The sequence below is a fragment of the Macrotis lagotis genome, chromosome 1 (genome assembly GCF_037893015.1).
Source record: "Macrotis lagotis isolate mMagLag1 chromosome 1, bilby.v1.9.chrom.fasta, whole genome shotgun sequence".
Taxonomy (NCBI): Eukaryota; Metazoa; Chordata; class Mammalia; order Peramelemorphia; family Peramelidae; genus Macrotis; species Macrotis lagotis.
In genome coordinates, this window is record NC_133658.1 from 449,927,169 (window position 1) to 449,946,471 (window position 19,303).

At 35.9% G+C, this 19,303-nt stretch overlaps 1 protein-coding gene across 8 annotated transcripts in view; it reads right to left on the minus strand.

The window, feature by feature from the left end:
* Window positions 1-690: 690 nt before the first annotated feature.
* Window positions 691-19,303, minus strand: part of SAMD4A (sterile alpha motif domain containing 4A) — a 313,807-nt gene continuing 295,194 nt past the window's right edge. For 4 of the 8 annotated variants that reach the window (XM_074213454.1, XM_074213456.1, XM_074213457.1 and 1 more), the window contains one exon: window positions 693-17,825. In XM_074213454.1, coding sequence (XP_074069555.1) covers window positions 17,797-17,825 — 29 coding nt within the window. In that variant the 3' untranslated portion in view covers window positions 693-17,796. Of the gene's footprint in view, window positions 17,826-19,303 lie in introns of all 8 variants that reach the window. The other 4 variants (XR_012473918.1, XM_074213455.1, XM_074213460.1 and 1 more) reach the window with 2 other exon arrangements.

A 19,303-nucleotide genomic window follows, 5' to 3' on the forward strand; every position in this document is an offset into this window, starting at 1 on the left:
TGAAGTGGTGTGTTATTTCCTTCTCCAGCTCATTTTACAGATGAGAAAACTGAGTCAAACAAAGGCTAAGTGATTTACACTATATCATTAAATGCAGAAATTGGATAACAGTAGGATGAAGTCAAGGCAGGATAAGCTTGTTACACCTTCCAAAAAAATGAAATAAAACAAAAAAAATTTAAAAATTCAGGATACATCCTGGAAGAAAAAAAACAGGTATAGGAAATTACCTAAAACTTTCTTGAAAAAATCAGACTTGTTTTCTCTAGTCCTCAGTTTACTTCCTGAGGCAATGCCCATTTAATCACCAAGAACTAGTCAAGAATTGAAATAATTTAGGATTCACCATTATTAAAAAAAAATCAGTTTGGTAATGAGAGATTCTCCTAATTTTTCAAGGAAAATTATTAGCTTAAAAATACAAAAATGTAAACTAGGAGATTAGTAGGGAAAAAAACTCAAAACCCTAATATTTAAACCCCTTTCAAGCCAATGAAATCTAATAAATGAGTCACAAAAAGACTTGAACTTGGGCTTTTATTGGCATTTAAAAAAACCCGAGGCAATTTAGACCTCAACAAACAACGAAGAAAGATTTCTTAGAAATCAGAAAACTGACTGTATCATGAAAAAATCATTGTTTTCAATGTAGGTGTAATATATAGTATATATATATATATATATATATATATATATATTTGTTAATTGCATTTTAATTGGTTATTAATGTGGATATACAATTTCTAGTCAGATAGTCCCATTTAAAGTAAAATGGACTGTTCTTTAAGAAAATAAAATGCTGAAGAGACAAAGGACAGAAAATTATCTGAATTTCAGCTTTTGGGAAAAAACCCAGAAAGCAACTCCATCATTTACAGACTTTTATACCTACTAGAAGTTCTATTCTTTTCTGGCTTCTAGGGGAAGTTAGGAAAAAATAAAATGAACTTACCTGATTATTAAAGTTCTATGAACTTAGTTCTGCCTTGAGCTTTCCTAAGATACTAAATTAGCTATTGTATTGACAATAACCCTGTCAATATCAGTTTCCCTATCCCAAGTGAGCCAGTGTCCATGGCCAGTTCATCAGAGACTTCCAACCAGGGATTTCAGGGATAGGATCAGTCAAGAACTAGACTAGCTGCCTCTGGTCTCCCTAAGGAGGAGACCAATTTCAGTAAAAATTGATAATAATTTAGAAAGATCAAGGTCATCTACTGCATCCTGGGTATCATCCTGGGTCATCTTGACTTTTGTCTTGTGTTACTGATCTTCAATGACTGGAGAAAAGGTGATGACCTTTTGCAACTTTACCTCACATTCAATTACATAAAAAAGATTCTTACATATTGTTGTGTCTAGCAGAAGTTAAGGAAGGAAAGATTAGCAGCAACAGCAGCAACAGACACCATGAAGGAATAAGTAGTAAGGAAGGATATGAGTATGAGAGATTATTTGGGAAATTATGCTCCCCAAGAGTGGGCTAATATCCTAAAGAAGCCAAGCAACTTAACTGAGGAGAGATAAGCTTTCAAAAGGGCAGAAAGATGAGGTGATTTAGGCATACACTGATGGAGGCAGTAACTCAGAAAGTTGAGATGAGGTAGTTAGGGATATGCAGATGAGCACTGGTAGCTCAAAGACTTAATTATTTCAGGCAAGGGCAGGGATCTATTGTCTTATTGTCCTATACCTGGGGTATTTACTGAGTTCTTGCCAGGGAGGACCATGGTACTTTGCCCTCGAAGACTTAATGATTTCAGGCTAGGGCAGGAATCCATTGTTTTGTTGATGGGGGTTTGTCTTATTTCCAGGGGACAGAGTTTTACTGAGTTCATACCAGGTTGAGGCAAGGTACTTTACTAAAAGTTCACTGAGGGACGGCTAGGTGGTGCAGTGGATAGAACACTGGCCCTGGAGTCAGGAATACCTGAGTTCAAATCCGATCTCAGACACTTAATAATTACCTAGCTGTGTGGCCTTGGGCAAGCCACTCAACCCTATTTGCCTTGCAAAAAAAAAAAACAACTAAAAAAAATTCATTGTACTCATCTCTATATCTTGGACAATAGGCTGAGGGATAGGGATGTATAGTTCAATGACCTGACACAATTTGTATAGAAGTGAATGTTAAATGTAAAATACATGGTCAGTTCAGTGGAAACAGATCATCAAACATATTTCTCTTTAACATTTCCTCTATTTCATTATTGGTCTGATCAACCACAATCAGACACATTGTACAACCAACATAGGGGTACATTTTAGTCCTCTTCCAGAACAAATGTCAACAACCAGTTCCCAAAGAACCCTGCAGTTTCAAAAGGCATTGGTAAATATTAAAAACTCTCTTGCCTGTCAGCAACTCCATCACACCTCTCATATAGGGCAGGACATTCATCTCTACTAATAAGGAAAGAATACCATACAATGGGTTTTGGGTAAGTGTTACTGATTAAAGGAATTTTATTTTAATAGACGGGATGAAAAGTCATTTTTATTGATGTCAAAATTATCTCTTAGATGTCTATTTACAGTTAGACTGTTGACTTTTAAGAATTGAATTTGTAGAAACAAAAAATATTTTTCAAGACTTGAGAACTTGAGAAAAAAGATGAGAAAATTTTTGATATTTTCTACTCAATTTGATCAGTATTTACTCAGTTCATTGTGATTTAATGGTGTTAACCTAAAACTGTAAGCCTTAAAAATTACAGAAAATACAGGTTAGACATGAAGTTTTATTCTCTGGGATTTACCATTAATCTAAAGGTGAAGACCATCTGTTCAAGATGATACAGGACTGAAGGAGCCAGACATAGTTAACAAAAACCAGAAGGTGATCTGACAATGAAGGTTGTACAAACTTAAGTTACCCAGTTGCTCCTCAAAGCCTATCAATTGTTTCATCATTCTGATCATAATCTTCCTGAGTTTGTAATTTACATAAAGGGTAATAGTTAATGACTTCTTACCCACTGGTAAAGGTGACTGTAAAGTGAAGACTGACTATTTTAAAGAAATCAGTCTGAAAAACATTATTATTATTATTATTATTGTTGTTGTTGTTATTATTATTATACTTTGACAACAGGTAATAGTGATTGTGTTAGTAAATTAGGGTAGAATAGTTTAGATAACAGTGCTAGACTAGGAAGTATTTAAGATTCAAATTAATTAAGCCATATATTGATGATTATATTATTTTTATTTGGGCTAAAGGATAGATTTATACTTTATAGATTTATACTTAAGTCTAATATTAATGTATATAGAGAGGGATCTGCTGTATTTGTATTACCCACTCAGTCTTATGGGTGTACTCTGAGAGCAGTGATTTGCATTGTTATAAATGTTCATTTTTTGATTTTGCCCTAGAATATTGCTAGCAGATATCAAACCCCTGTTAAACTGAATTGTGGAGGCCTGAGAATGCTGCTGACAAAGTGGTAAAGATTGATGGACATCCCATATTTGGTCAAGGGAGTTCCTTCTTTAGTCAAATATGGGATGATAATTTCCTTTGCTTATTCCCCATAGTCACTCATGTTGAGGTCCCTGCTTCTAGACCTTACCAATCATGAATTATATTGACTATTCTCTTTAGTAATCTTTCAATGTCTATAAGAAAGGTCAGAGTCCAAGCAGAGGAATCCCTGACCATGAAGACAATCTTGGATCCAATTGCTTAGGGGCCATTGGTTTCTCTAATAAATTGGTATATACTTAGAGCTCTACCTCAATTGCTTTTTGTTGCAGATTGAATTTTTTGTGGCCCATAAAACGTAGAATAAATAATAATTGAATTCTGAATTATCTAAAAAATTTCTGAAAATCAGAATTGGGAAGTGACAAAAGAACTGAAATTAATACTAACAATAATAATTTCATCCAGAAGCTTAACCCATATTAAGTTCTATAACATGAAGACCAAAAGAATCCAGAAAGAGCCTTAGTCAGGAAATATGTAATGAATTTACAATATGGAAATGACTAATCAGGTAATATATATAAACTCAAAGGATTTTCTCAACTGGCAGAGGAGTGGCATTATATACAACTAAGCAAAGGCCTCTCAAGGGCATTCCAAAAATAAAAATGAAAATGAAAGGAGAACTATTATCTTAATGTAGTCTCAAGTAAGTTTGGAATACCAAAAGCCCAGTATAAGAAAACATGTTCACAAAAGGAAGGTAAAGCAAGCCATTTGTGTGGTAGCAAGGAACGGGAAATTGCAGGGATACCCCCGAACAGGGGAACGACTAAACAATTTGTGGTACACACTTGTACTATGTACAAGTTATACATAGTACATTTGCAGTCTCATGTGCAATTATCTTTTTTAAAAATTATTCTATATTATGGAAATGCTTGTTTTATTCCATAAATTAAAAATAAAATTTAAAAGACTGACACGGAATAAAGAATAATGGAATCAAGTCAGGCCCTCTAGGCTCCTAAGTAGAATTGGGCACCCTGCTGAGGTCCCAGGGGGATTAGAGCACCAGTTCCCTAAATTGTAGAGACAGTAGAGTCAGGAAGATTTTTATAGAGTTCTTATCTGGTCAAGCAAGACTAGATTTTGAGGTGTGGGAATAAGAAGTCTGTACCTGAGGGCTTTTGCTGATTTGTGATGGAGGAAGGAAAAATTCTTGGAGTCCAGGCAATTAGTAGATAGTTAAAATCTTATTAGGCAGGAAAGGGAGTTTGGGGCCGTTACTATTATTGTTTTTGCTGTGACAGAGTGACTCGGCTTCCCTTTCAGGGTTTTAGAACTTCTGGGAGCTTCTTCCTTTAGCAGACCAGAGTGGCCTATTGTATTTCTTACAACTGTGATCAGGAAAATGGAAGAGATTTTCAAGTCATTTTAATTAATAAAAGAGAATGAAATCACCACACTTGGCCCTATGACAGAAGTTCAAAGAGAGGTCAGGATTATAAATCAATGTCAATTCCTCAGGTCTCTGTTTTACCCCAATTTTATAGGGAAAACCTCTAGCATTCCTCTATTACATAAGCACATTCTTAGTTTTAGATAAATATTTCACTAATTAAAGGTCCATTTATTCCTACCTTTGTTAATAATTTTAGCAGAAAAAATGTCATTTTTCAAATATATTTGTTGGCTATTTCATTTCTGTTACTCATATGGTTTATAATATTATAGTTTTCCTTGTATTTCCTTGTATTCCTTGTAATTCTGCATTTTTGGCATAAATCCAACTTGGTCAATTGTTTTAAGATGTTGTTGTAGTTTCTTTAATATTTTGTTTGATTTTTTTGCAACAAAATTCATTGGGGATATCAGTTTACAATTTACTTGCTCAGTTTTGTTTGAGATTTTTCTGTTTTGGTTTATGTATCAAATTGGTAGTGTTGTTGGGGATGGGTGTTGCCATTTTAAGATTGAGAGGCCTTGAAAGGTGAAAGAATTCACATACAGTTCTAGGATTTTAAAATTGCTCTGGATAATACAAGCCTGCAATGTAAAGAGATTAAAATCTTTTCTTCTCCTGGACTGAGACTCACGATGAGGGGAGCCCAGGCCAGGCTTTTTATAGTCTTATCCACTCTTTGGGTACAGAAGGGTCAGGAGACTATAGGTAAAGAGGAACTCCTTCCCCCTCTGTGACTGAAACCAGGTAAAAGACTGGAAGTTGAGGGGAGTGGAAATAAAAAGTTAGGAACTTACATTTAACAATGGAACAATAGTTTTCAGTTTACATTTTACATCACAGGAGCAGATAACATTTTTCTTACTAGACAAATATTTCTTCTTTCTCTTCAGTCAGAATTTAGCAGCGTAAAAAACTGCAAAATTTGTTTCCAATTACAGCATCACTATGTCCATAACTCCCTGTATCATATTCCCATAATCCCTTATATCAGTAGGATCCCTCTTTTTCCTATTTTTAAATACTTACTATTGAATTGTTTCTTCAAGAATAGAATTTTTAAAATTCATCCAAGTTTTTCCATAACCTTTCAAGTCTTTTTTTTAATTTTTTGTTTGCAAAGGCAGTGGGGTTAAGTGACTTGCCCAAAGTCACACAGCTATATGTGTCTGAGGTTGGATTTGAACTCAGGTCCTCCTAACTCGGGCTGGTGCTTTATCCATTCTTTCAAGTTATACTTTAATTCTCTCTCACATATTCTGCAATTCAATGACATTGTCATCTTCACTGTTTTTTTACGCAAGATCGCTATCTATCATACTTGGAATTTTCTCTCTACTCATCTCCATTTCCTAGCCTTTCAGGTTTTCTTCAAATTTCAACTAAAATCCCACCATCTACAATAAGTCTTTTCCTATTACTCTTAGTACCTATTGAGATTATCTCTATTTTATCTTTTATCTTGTTTGGATAGTGTTTCTTACATTAAACTTTAGTGTCTTTGTATTGCCTCTGCTTAGCATATGGAAGCTGCTTAAGAAATTTGACAAATTTTGCTTTCAGAGGAAAGTCTATAGTTTTATGTATGCTGCCTTCATGTAGTCTGGCTCCTAATCTCAACATTTAACTGAAACTGCTTTCTCCAAAGTTACTACTGATCTCTTAAATGCTAGAACCAATGGTCTTTTCCAAGTTCCTATACTTTATTATAGAGAATAAAGTCCTTCTCTATATAATATTTTGACATCCCAAAATTTGGTTCCAACCTGAACTTTACTGTTTCCCAATAGGAACCTTTGATTTAGGCAGACAGGTAATCTCATTGTGATGGACCCTTTTCCTGCCCCCAATTCTGTACCAGTTCTCATTTTTGTACCTTGTACAAGCCCCTCAATCTATCTAAATCCTTGAAGCAAAGTTAAACTCAGATGGTTTTACCTCTGATCACTTTCACTTTCAAGAGGTCTGAAATCCCCTTATCTAACAACTTGTTGGCTTTTCACTTCTCTGTCTTTCTTAACAAAACCTACTGGGTTATGACTAGATTGGGGTATGAACAACTTTATATGTGGCTCAGGTGGGATGGAGGAAATGCTCATAGGAAGTGAGTGGGTTTAAAACTGAGGGATTAAGATGTTTGAAGGAGAGTCAATATGTATGTTGAAGACCCCTAGTTTGAGGGCTAGTTGGAGAGGAGAGAATTATTGTTAGGAAGGAAGGAGAAGGAAAACAGATTTGTTGAAAACAGTTACAAGGATTTTAATTGGGTGGTAGAGATAAATTGCATGAAACTTAAAGGTGGAAAGATTACTGAGTGATGGAGGAGAGAACCTGGAAATAGCAATGGGGAGCAAAGAATATTCTCTGTTCCCAGCCAATGAGCTGAGAGGGATTATAGGATTTTAGGATCTAGCCAGATTATATTTCTTTTGGTTCCTCTTATACATCATACTAACATTACAACATTACTATGTCTTTTTCACAAGTTCTCTCTCATATCCGAAATACATTTTCTCTTTATCCCCACTTCTTCAAATTCCAAGTTTCCTTCCTATTCCTGATCCCATGTCTACTAGGGCCTTCCCCACCCTCTCAAAAACTTTATCTTGTATCTCCTTTGTATATATTTTGGTTTTGTATATATTTTATTTTGTCATTACTTCTATATGTAGATGGTTTCCTAACAGAATGGTGCAGTGGATAGAGCACTAAATCTGGAGACTTAAAATAGTCAAAGAATATGAATAGGTAGTTCTCAGATAAATTAAAGTCAGATAAAAATGAATCTAAATCATTATTAGAGAAATGCAAATGAAAACTATGAAGTATTACCTTACACCTATCAGATTGTCAAAAAAGGAAAATGATCAATGTTGGAGGGGAGGTGGAAAAACTGGAACACTAATGCATTGTCAGTGTTACGAACTGATCCAATCTTTTTTGGAGAGCAATTTGGAACTTCGCCCAAAGGGCAATAAAACTATGCATTTCCTGTAACCCCCCTACAAAAGAGTAAAATACCTACATGTACAAAAATATTTATAGCAACTCTTTCTGTAGTGACAAAGAATTAGAAATCGAGGGGATGCCCATCAGTAGGGGAATGACTGAACAAATTGTAGTATGAAATGTGATGTAATACTATTGTTCTGTAAGAAATCATGAGGGAGAAAACTTCAGAAAAGCCTGGAAGGACCTGCATGAACTGATACAGAACGCAGTAAACAGAACCAGAACAACATTGCACACACTAACAGCAACATTGTGTAGTGATCATCTATAATATTTTTACTCATCTGAGCAGGACAATAAAGACCATTTTAAAAGACTTGTGATTAAAAACTACCATCCACATCTGGAGAAGGAACTATGAATCTGAATGCAGATCAAAGCTTACTATTTTCAATTTTAAAAATTTGTTCTTTTTCCCCCTTTTATGGTTTTTCCCCTTTTGATTCTTTTTTTTCAGAACATGATTAATATGGATATATGTTTAATGATTATATATGTATAACCTATATTAGATTGCTTTCAGAGGGAAGGGAGGTAAAGGAGGGAAGGATAAAAATGTGAAATTAAAAAACTTACAAAAAATGAATGTTAAAAACTATCCTTATATGTAGTTGGGAAAAACCCCAACTTAGTTGCTGGGATTTTGGACAAATAACTTCTCTATGTTTCATCTGGGTGAGATCAGCTAGATGGTGCAATAGACTTGAAGTCAGAAGGCTCTGAGGTCAAAATCTGGTGTGACACACTCTTGTCTTAAATCTTTAAATGATAATTTAATGTTTATTATACTTATAATCCAAAAGATATCCAATTATATATATATATATATATATATATATATAATTTGCATAAAGGAAGGAAAAGCCTCATCAAAGATGGAAAGAAAAGTTAAGAGATTAAGAATTATTCAATCAAGGAGTCTTTAACTCCTGGAAATCTGACTGGTTGGGGAAGTCAAATTATTAACACAGCCTCCAAAAGCTGGGCACAGATGAAGGGTTTAAAGACTGAATTCTGTGATCAGTGGGCTCTCTTAACCAAACTCATAATCTGTGAGTTTTGGTGAAAACACCCTCAGATCCTGAGTACAATCTCTCTGTCTTGTGGTAACCATCCAGAGATGGGAAAAATATGTTTACTGTGAATGTTCCCCAGCACTCCCTGCCCTGAAACATGCCTTGATAAATCATGTTTCGGTTCAGTGTGCTCAGGAAGTTCCTTCTCCTTGGACCATGATGACTAACCCTTCACCACCAAATCGGAATTGTAGGTGACTAAAATGGGATCCTGGAAAGCTATGTGGTGGGCATAATCAGGGATGACTTGTATGCCAAAAATGGCTGTGGAAGTATCAGCAAGAAAAGTATAATTTGAAACAGAATCATATATCAAGAGTGTTAGGGAAGATTGACAGATCACCTGTTAAGTGCCTAGTTTCATATTCAGAGGTATCATGAGCAGATAAAGACAAGAATCACAGTATCATGCATGGGTCGTGTTCAGCACTAACTGAAGATACATTCACATAAAGAACATCATGGATCCATGAAACTTCTGAAGCATCAACTACAACCAAACCAAAGTTAGGGCTTATGTAAAGGTCATGGGGAATTACTTCTTGCCTTGGCCAAATGGGTAAAACTGGTGTAAACACAAATAAAGTCAAAGAGCTAAGGTTGAAAGTGGACAAATTAAGTTGGATACTTTTTATCTAATTTAACTGTAGGGGGTTTTGTCAATTAACTCATAACATGGAAACTGAAAAACTCAGAAAAGAAATTGGAGGGCAAAGAGACATGGAGAGTTTTTGTTTTTTTTCTCATGCTGAAGAAATGGAACTTCTTTGATCTCTTGTGTTCCCTTATTTTTGGTTGGACTTTCTCAGTTTCTGATTATTTTTGGCTCTGAATTTAAAAATATGCACACCAAGTCAGATATAAACAAAAATCTGTTTTCAAAAGGTACAAGCTTTGTAAGATGGCCAAAAAAAATTTCTCAGTTGGTTTAAAAAAAACCCCAAAACCAAAACCTACTCTAAACACATTTAAATTGAATAGATTCCATAGAGGAAACTCAGACACTGAGGCTCTGTTGTTTATACCACATAAAAACTAACATCTGTGACTAATAGTTTCATGAGCAAACCTGGTAAATGTATTGGTGCAGGTCTTAGTGAAACTGAAAATTCACTTGCCCCTAAGGAATCCCCAACAGTCAAGTTACTGTAGATTAAAGAGAGAAGCCTTATAGTTTACCTCAGTGTTCCCCATCCCTGTTTTGTAGGTCTGTAATAGTCACAGGGATAAACTGAGTCAGAAAGAAGTGTGGGGAGTGTGCCTTCCCCTCTTACTAAATCCATCCACACTTCCTTATGACATATACCTCTATGTCATATGCACATAAGCAAACAGAACATTCCATGACTCCATGTGGTTTTTTTTAACTTCCTGATCAAAAATTTATGATGTGGAATGGAAATTCCAAGGCCTCGTAAAAAAACAAGGCTCTTGTAATGGAGCAAAGTAGAAGCAACATGCATAGCTAGGTGATGCAGTGGAGTTAGGAAGAAATCTTTCTGAGTTCAAATCTGGTCTAAGGATACTTATTAACTTGAGTGATCTTGGGCAAATCACCTGTTTACCTAAGTTTCTGAGAAGGGCAGTATCTTTGCCAAGAAAATCCGAAATAGGGTAATGAAGAGTTGGACATGACTGAAAGATGACCAACAACAGAGGCAGCAAGGTGTTATGGAAATAGAACTGTCTTGGGAAATAGGAAAACCTGGATTTGAGTCCCATTTTGTCCACTAATTAGTTTAATGATTTAAGGTTTCTTCTTTAAATTTCTTACCTTATAAGCAAAATGGGTGGTATTTTACTAGATGATTTTCTAAAGTCATTTCTAGCTATGATAATCTATGCTTGCATTGAGTTAGGAAACAAAAACCCAAGCACTTAAGTCTTAGCTGAGAAAGTCCAACCAAAACTAAATTGTTTATTATCTTCCCTCCCTACATTAATATTTTCTTAGCTTCATTAGGGGAAATGTGTTATACTGTTTTCCTGGCTTTTGGTACTTATATCCATCCCTGGTTGTCCCTCAAATCTGAGTTGTGTTGTCACCACTAAGGGGATATTGTTGTAGTGACTGAGCTGTTGGGGTCAAAATGCCCATTGAACTCTCAACTTCCAAGAGAGTTCCCTTAGAGTGAGCTTGGAATGAATTGGCAAACCATCCATGGTTTTTTGACTTAAAGTCCTTCAACTATTGGTGAAAGGGATCAGAAGTAAGTGGTTTGACAACAGCAAGAAGTGAACTTGGGAAGTGGCAGGGCTGAGAACTTAGGGCAGTTTTCTTTGAAAGCATGATGCAAGTTGGGACAGAAATATCCAGAATGCAGGTTGAAAGAAGAAAAAAACCCAACTGTTTTTGTAGATCTATTTAACTATCCATTCAGTGCCAGGGAATGGGTTCGAGCCATTAGTTTGTTATCAATATGCAACCACATGAAGAGAAACATTGTGTTCTCAGGAAACTCTAGTTAGCTCCTAAATAATTAGTTTTATAGATTACCCTTGATGATGTACTTGCTCTAAATTTCCAACTCCAGAGCTGTAAGAGACCAACCCAGAAATGGAATGGAGTGGATATGAATATATCTGGGATTCAGGAGCAAGTGTCTATTTTCATTTTTCCATTTTGTATCATCCCTGAGTCTTTCTTCTATGAAATGGATAACAGTTTATTGAATCCAGCAGCATGGTGTAAACCTCTCTTGCATAGTAGAAAGTGTGCTGCATTTGTAGTCAGGAGATGTAATTTCAAATTCTGGATTAGACACTCTTTCTAGATGACCCCCAAGTGAGATCTTGCATCCCCTTTGTGTTCTAATATTCTCCATCTGCAAAATGTACCTACCTCAGAGAACAATTATAAAGAAAATGTTTTGTAAACTTTCAAGAGAGCTAAAAATGAAAAACTGTTCAAGTTGTTTCTAACTTTTACTTTTCTTTCTCTTGGGTTCAAACCCATTGCCACTTCCTTTACCATATACATAGGTTGGCTCCACAGGAATTAGATAATATTTTCTAAAGAATAGCATTTAATTTTCCTTCTATAGCCATATTTACCTTAACTAGTCATAATCTTGTCTCAGGATTGAGCCTGTTGAAGCCAGTGCTGTTACTGGTGGTTATGAAAGATCTACAATTTTGTTTTAATAAAGTTAAAATGAGGGTCAAACTTAAAAGCTAAGGTTTTCATTCCATTTATTCTATGTTCAGAAAAGCCACCTTCCAGAACCATGAAAAATGAAGAGCAAGGTGGATGGAGGTAACTCTTCAAAACAAATTTTAGAAACTATTCCACATAATGAGGGATTCATTTACTGACAAAACTTGTGAGCTATTAAACAAGTGAGTCACGTAACCTCTGTTTCTTCATCCTTAAATGGGGATTAAATAGCATCAATCTCCCAGAGGTATTATGAGTACCAAATAAATTAAGATTTCTAATATGCTTTGCAAACTTTAATGCACTATATTAGTTATTCATTTTTTTAGGTTTTTTTTTTTTGCAAGGCAATGGGCTTAAGTAGCTTGCCCAAGGCAACACAGCTAGGTAATTATTAAGTATCTGAGGCTGGATTTGAACTCAGGTACTCCTGACTCCAGGGCCGATGCTCTATCCACTCTGCCACCTAACCGCCCCAATAGTAATTATTCTTACTAATATTAATAGCTAACATTTATTTAGCACTTGCTATGTGCACTATGCTAAGTGAACCACTACTACCACCACCACCACCTTCTACACCACTAACACTAGTACCATCACCAACATCACCATCATCACCACCACCACCCACTACCATTACCACCACCCACCACCTCCACTTGCAACACTGGTAGTCCTAACACACATCACCACCATTCAGCATCACTACCACCAGCACCACCACCTTCAACTAGCATTAACACTGGCACCAGTACCACAACTGTTAATTGTTGTGATTTATTTTTCTCTCTAAGAGGCAGCATTGTTTAAACAGTATTGCATAGTGGGACAGGGTAGGACCCTGCACTTGAAATTTAGGAAGACCTGGGTTAAATCACTTAGTAGCTATGTGTCTTAACTTCTCTCTACCTTATTTCTTCTATATCACTTCCAACTGAATTATATTGTTAAAAAAGGGGGGGAAAAAGACTGACACATCCCAGTGTTACAAAACCTTGTATTAATCATCTCCTTTCACTTTCAATATATGAAATATAGCCATGATTTCTTAGTTACATGGGAGGAAATGAGTAATAAATACATTGTAGCAAGTTTTAAACCATAAGGGTGTTTTCACTGGTAACAACATTTGAAAACTGTATACTTGCAAAGAAGGGCATCTTCAAACATTAGTATTTCTGTATATCAGTAAAGCTTTTACATGTAACAAACATGCTATTTCCATATATGACCAAAATTTTAAAATATGCATTGCTTGGCAACATAAACTAGGCAAAAATATCCCTTTATGCACTAATTTTGTACAGAAAAAGAGGACTAAATGCATGCATGTACAATATCGCTTGCTCGCATGGGGCATGCAACAACAACAAAAAAGGCAAAGCTTTTTTAAAAGTCAGCTTACATTATGCATAAATACATAAGGGTTATATATTAATAAGGGAGGAAGTATTCTGTTTAACATTATTAACATTTCTGTTTTCTTCCTATTCCTCCCAGAGGAATACACATTCACCTTTAAGTAAAGATAAAGGAATTACAAAAAATAAAACTCACTTTGCAAACTCTGATGATTCATATAAAATCAACATTAGTGTTATTATAGCTGTATGTGCAAATTATATTTCTGCAGGATCTACTTGTCATCAGGCACATTCAGAAAGCCTAAAGTTGTATCATCTTTCTGTACCCCAAACCAGGGCTGACTGCAGAGATTTCTGGAGAGACAAGTTGGGTTCTATTTATTCCCTGTATTCTCCCTTCTTTTCAGTTCTTCATCCTCTGTGTGTGTGTGTGTGTGTGTGTGTGTGTGTGTGTGTGCACGTACACACACACACACACACACACACACACACACACACTCCAATCCAGCTCACCAGCCCAGGGTCAAGCATGTTAATAGTCCTGACTTTGAATCTCTGTACTTATTTGAGCTGGAGGGGACACTCTCAAATTTCTAGTTGACAATGGAGAGGAGACACAAATCCTGTATCTGTGGTAGGCTGGGAGGTGGGGGTACTGTGGGGCAGGATGGGGGTGTAGATAGGGAGAAGGATGGGCTGCTGGGAATACTTACTTATTGAAAGTTAAAAAATGACATCTCAAATGAAAAGCATGTTTTTCTCAATGTTTTCTCAAACAAAGGGTGATGGTGGTGAGGGGTAAGCAGAAGGAGTGTGGTTATCAGCTGTAGCCCTATTTCTTGGTACCCATCAGATACAAGGATATGATAGCTTCTTGGCCCAGAAACCATCACTCTGCAGACCTTGTAGGGTCTTATTTGGCTTGCCAGCCATCATTTAAGAAGTGGAACCCAAAGCATGTGAGAACAAATCAGCAGCAACGTTTCATGTTGTATACATAGGGTGTGTGTCTCTTCCTATTGGTAATGGTAAGAAACCACTATGAATTAAAAGCACCAATAAAACATCATACATAAGGATAAGAATATTATAGCAGCACACCACTGTATCTGGAGCAGTGTGCAGAGATGCTAAGAATACATCGCTTAAATCAGAACAAGAACAAAAAAATATATGTAGTGAAAGTCATTATTCTGATTTTAAAAAAATCATCTTACATTTGCTTATTATAAAACAGTTGCATTTGGAGTAAATGGGTAAATACAAAAAAAGGCACTGCCGCTTTATTACTAAATATCTGACTTCACAGCGTTATGCATGCAACTGGTTCTTTTTTTAAATAAATAGATTTCTTTTGCTTTAGGATTTTTTTAATTGAGCTCTATACCTGCAGTCAATACAGGCCCCACATAGAGCAGGGGTAGTCTTCTAAAATTTAACAGAAACCCTGTTTATTTTTATTAAAATACTAACAACTAAGTAGATAATTAATCTATACACAGTCAATGAAAAATAAGCTTTAAAAATGACTGATGTGGTTATTAATAACAGACATCATGGTTACCAGCCACAGCAAGGTACTAAGTAGCATATCCAAAAGTTTATCTCTAATAATCAGATGACCTTTGCTTCTATATTCAGTAAAGGAATAAACAAATTCTAATTAGCAAATACTTTTGTGACATCTTCCTTTTAAAGACTTCATGTTAATGCAATTGTGTTCACTTATGTCTTTTTTGAGCTGCAAGTTTTATGTAGCTAGAATTGTTTAGGGTGCAACTCAAGATTCAACACTTTCTTTTTTTTTATATACCAGCTATGTAATACTGTGGTTTCTCACCCTCCTTGCTATACTTTCTTAGCACTCTGAATAAACCTTCTCAAATTCTCCTTGTATTTCTCATTATCTTACCTTTAAATAAGTCATGCTGTTGTACATGTGATCATCCTTCTCAACAACAAAAAGCAAGAAATAGCTTGTTAAACACACACACAAAGACACACATATGACAAATGTCATAAAAATGGCATCATGGCATTTCCTCAACAATAACAGAAATTACATTTACTAAAAATGCTGCCTCTTTCTGCTCATGGACTTTGATTTTTAAATTGGAAACACCAAATTTTATGCCTATTCCTTTTTTTGACATGTGAATACAAGAAACACTGTTCATAACATTGCCCTAGAAGGCCTGACTCTAGTATCAGAAGGTGAATTGATTTTTTTTTTGCAAAATATAAACTAGTTTTTAAAGTCTTTTGACCAAGGAGATGGTGCATTTTTAGACATAATAAAGAAGACCCTTCTGTGCCAACTTTGTTAACTTGGTTAACATATTTAAAAACAGCTGTAATATAATACAGTGATCCTCTTAATATAATATTTCTTTCAGTCAGTTCAGATTTTAACATCAAAAATAGCAATTAACTCACTCATCTAATGAAATGGCTTTAATGCCATCTCCCTGAACCTGCCTCTTTGGCTATGCATTCATACCAAGATTTATACAGTATTGCTTTCTAGTACAGACCTTAACTCTTATTTGACTTCATTTAATGCACTTTTCACAGCACAAAACTTTCTAACTTTCTTGCCCTTAAGAAAGGGTACCAACTTTATGATATCATTACTATGTAATGACATCTTTCTTTCCTCTGTGTATGGAAAGACCAACCAGCATCACAGAAAATCCCTGATTTAAACCCTGCTATTCTACAGGTATCCATTACAATCATAAGCTTTCTCTCATATATATTAGTCCCTTCCTTTGTGTCCTTCCTGCCGCCATCCCTGCTTTCAATAGCGTTACAAAAGCAGGGTACTCTGTGCTCATTAAATGTGGAAATAGGAAGCACAGGCAACTTTTCCCCTTAAGATCTCTTTTGAACACTGGTTGACAGACTCCTTATTTGCACCCTTCATCCAACAATCAACTTATGTTTTGCCCCAGTAGTTCAGGGCCCTTTTTCCTTAGTGAATGAGCAAAGGGACCACTGCCCTATTCACTGAAGAACCTAGATTCTTTCATCCTAAGCAATGTTCACTGCCTATGTGTGCATGGCATGTCCACAGGGAAGTACCAATTCTCTCCTTCTTTACTTCCTTCCTTAGGTGAATGTGTGTGCAAACACCTTTGAGTGTCAGAAATTTTTTTTCTTTAGACTAATAGCCTAGAGAGAAGCTAGGGGGTGGTAGTAAGAGTACTGGATAGAAGAAAAGAGGATTGAGCAGATGGGGCTTAGTGATGGGAGGGGGAAGATATTCTGGGCTAGAAGCAGATCCATGACAGTAAGGCTGCAGCATCTTTTTAGAAATCACCTTGTGAAACTGATAAAGAAGGCATAACACTCATCACATGACACTCTCCCCTTTGCATCATCCACACTGTGCCACCTCTCCAAATTACATACCCTGCCTTCTCATCAACCTACATCTCTGCACTCAAAAGTTTAAAAAAAATCAAAAACAAAAACCCCATCAGTTCTACATGTCAATGTCCATCTTTCCTAGAAGCAGAGCTTGGCAGCCATTTATAAAAAATGCAATCCTGCTGCTATTTTAAAAATGAACAGAAAGAAAAACATCCCACATCATCATTAAGAACAAAAATCCTTTACAACAATATGAGAAGCCCTGACATCTTTACATATTATGTACCCTTTTAGATTTGTTATTATGTAAACAATACACAAATTGAAGTTTATCTGAAATTTAGATGGAGGAAAATGTCTCCCTTTTTAATCCCCTTTCCTAAGTGACCCTATATCTCTGGAGCAGGCTAGAGCCTCAGGAAAAGCCAATCGAGAGACTTGAAAGGCGAAGCTGTGAGATGCCACCTTGCTTTGGTCACATGCATCTTGACTGATTTTGAAGCCAGGCTCTCTTCTCTACAGGGGCTCCTTGGGGCCAGGGTCTTCTGTTTCTGCTATGATGTGTTCCTTTTATACCTTTCTTGCTGTTGGAACTGTACTTTATTTCATCAGGGAAGTCCCTCACCAGACCCACCTCTCCTCCCCTGTGCTCCTTCCTCCTCCACGTTCCCCACTAACCCATTATATTTGCTGTTCTACTCTTGACATAATAAATGACAAAATAACCAAGCCCGGGTCTAATGATATGTTTACAAGGACGACCTACGCTCTCACAAAATCAAAATGGGAGAGGGACCAGGAAAAAAAAAGGTTGCAAAGTATCTCAGAGGATCCTGTGCAAGTCTGAAGATGGCTGACACTGGACCCGCAGCAGTCGATTTCACGGCCAGCGCGGTCACCAACTCCTTCAGTTTCTAGATAGTGGAGGTTCGGTCAACCCCATCTGAAAAAAGAACACAGCAGGAATAAGGGAAGTAAGCACCAGATATAAACTGTCAAATAGTTCACTGACCACCAGAATATATCCTCTGATTTGGAATGTGATTAGAAAGGATGTGTCCATGGAAGGTTTTTTTAATTACTGGTGAAATATTATGACTAGGAGAACTTAAAAGTAGCTGTCAATATTTATTTTTTTAATAGAGGCAGAGGAAGTAGATTTAAGTACCTTTCTGTCTGAGATTATCTTTCAAACTATCCTTTACAGATCTTATTTTGTACATAGCTGTTTGCGTGTTGTCTCCCCAATAGAATGTGAACTCCTTGAGGGCATAACAAACTTTTTTAATCTTTCTTTGTCTCCCCAGTGCTTAGCTGAGTGCTTGGCACAGGGCAATCATTTAATAAATGGTCGTTGACTTGATTAGTCTTTGAGCTAAACAATAAAGGACTCAGTTATGAAATGGGGACAGTACAAATTTCAGGATGACACCAAATATCATGGACCATGAGAAAGAAAGGTGACAGAACCCTGACCCTATTCTGGAATATTTTTGGCTTGATTATGTGATAATTTTCAAATGAGGCATTTTGATAAGGGAAAGTAAGTGACCTGTAAGATAGATAACAAATGTACTTTAGTCACATGTACACTTGTTTATTTTTTGAAGGAACTGCATTTTAGGACATTACCCAGCAGGCAAGTGGAAGATCAAAGGGGTAGATTACAATTGCCATCGAATCCCTAACAGAAGACTGTTATGGGAATTTTTAAGATTTCCTTTTATTCAATTTTATTATGCCATTCTTCCTTGAACATTTTGGTTAACTGAAGTCTGTTTCCTGTTAATATTAACTCCTGTGACTTAAATAACCTGACACATGGAATGATAATATTAATAGAAGACTTTCTAATATTCCTCAAATAAGATGACAAAGGCTATTAAATGAAGAAATTTTCCTGTTCCTGAGCTTTTTGGTTATTTCTTTGTGACATGTAAATCTCCTTCACTTAATCAATCAGCATATCTCAAACCCTGTAAATGTAGTTTAATTTGTAATTTGCCTTAGCTTACCTACAGAGTCCATTTAACTGTTTGTTTCCTTAAGGGGATGTATGAGACAATGATTTTGTTTAACTGAGTTTGTTCAACTTTATGTCCTTAGGAGTATGTTAGTGCTTGCTGTGTATGTAAGCAAAACTAATTCCCCAAGACATTATTTTGTTCATTTGTTAGAATCTTAATCTGGGTTTAGGGTTATTTTTTTCTGAATCCTGAATCTGTGCTCAAACCTAAATTTTTACCTTTATAATTTCTGCATTGTAGTAAATTTTTATGGCATCAGTAATCTATTATACAAACTCAAAAAAAAAGAGCTATTTCATCCCTACCAAGATCTAGAACTAGAAAGGACTCTCAAGGGTCATTTAATCCACTATCTCATTTTCTGAATGAGAAAATTTAAACTTAGAAAGGTAAA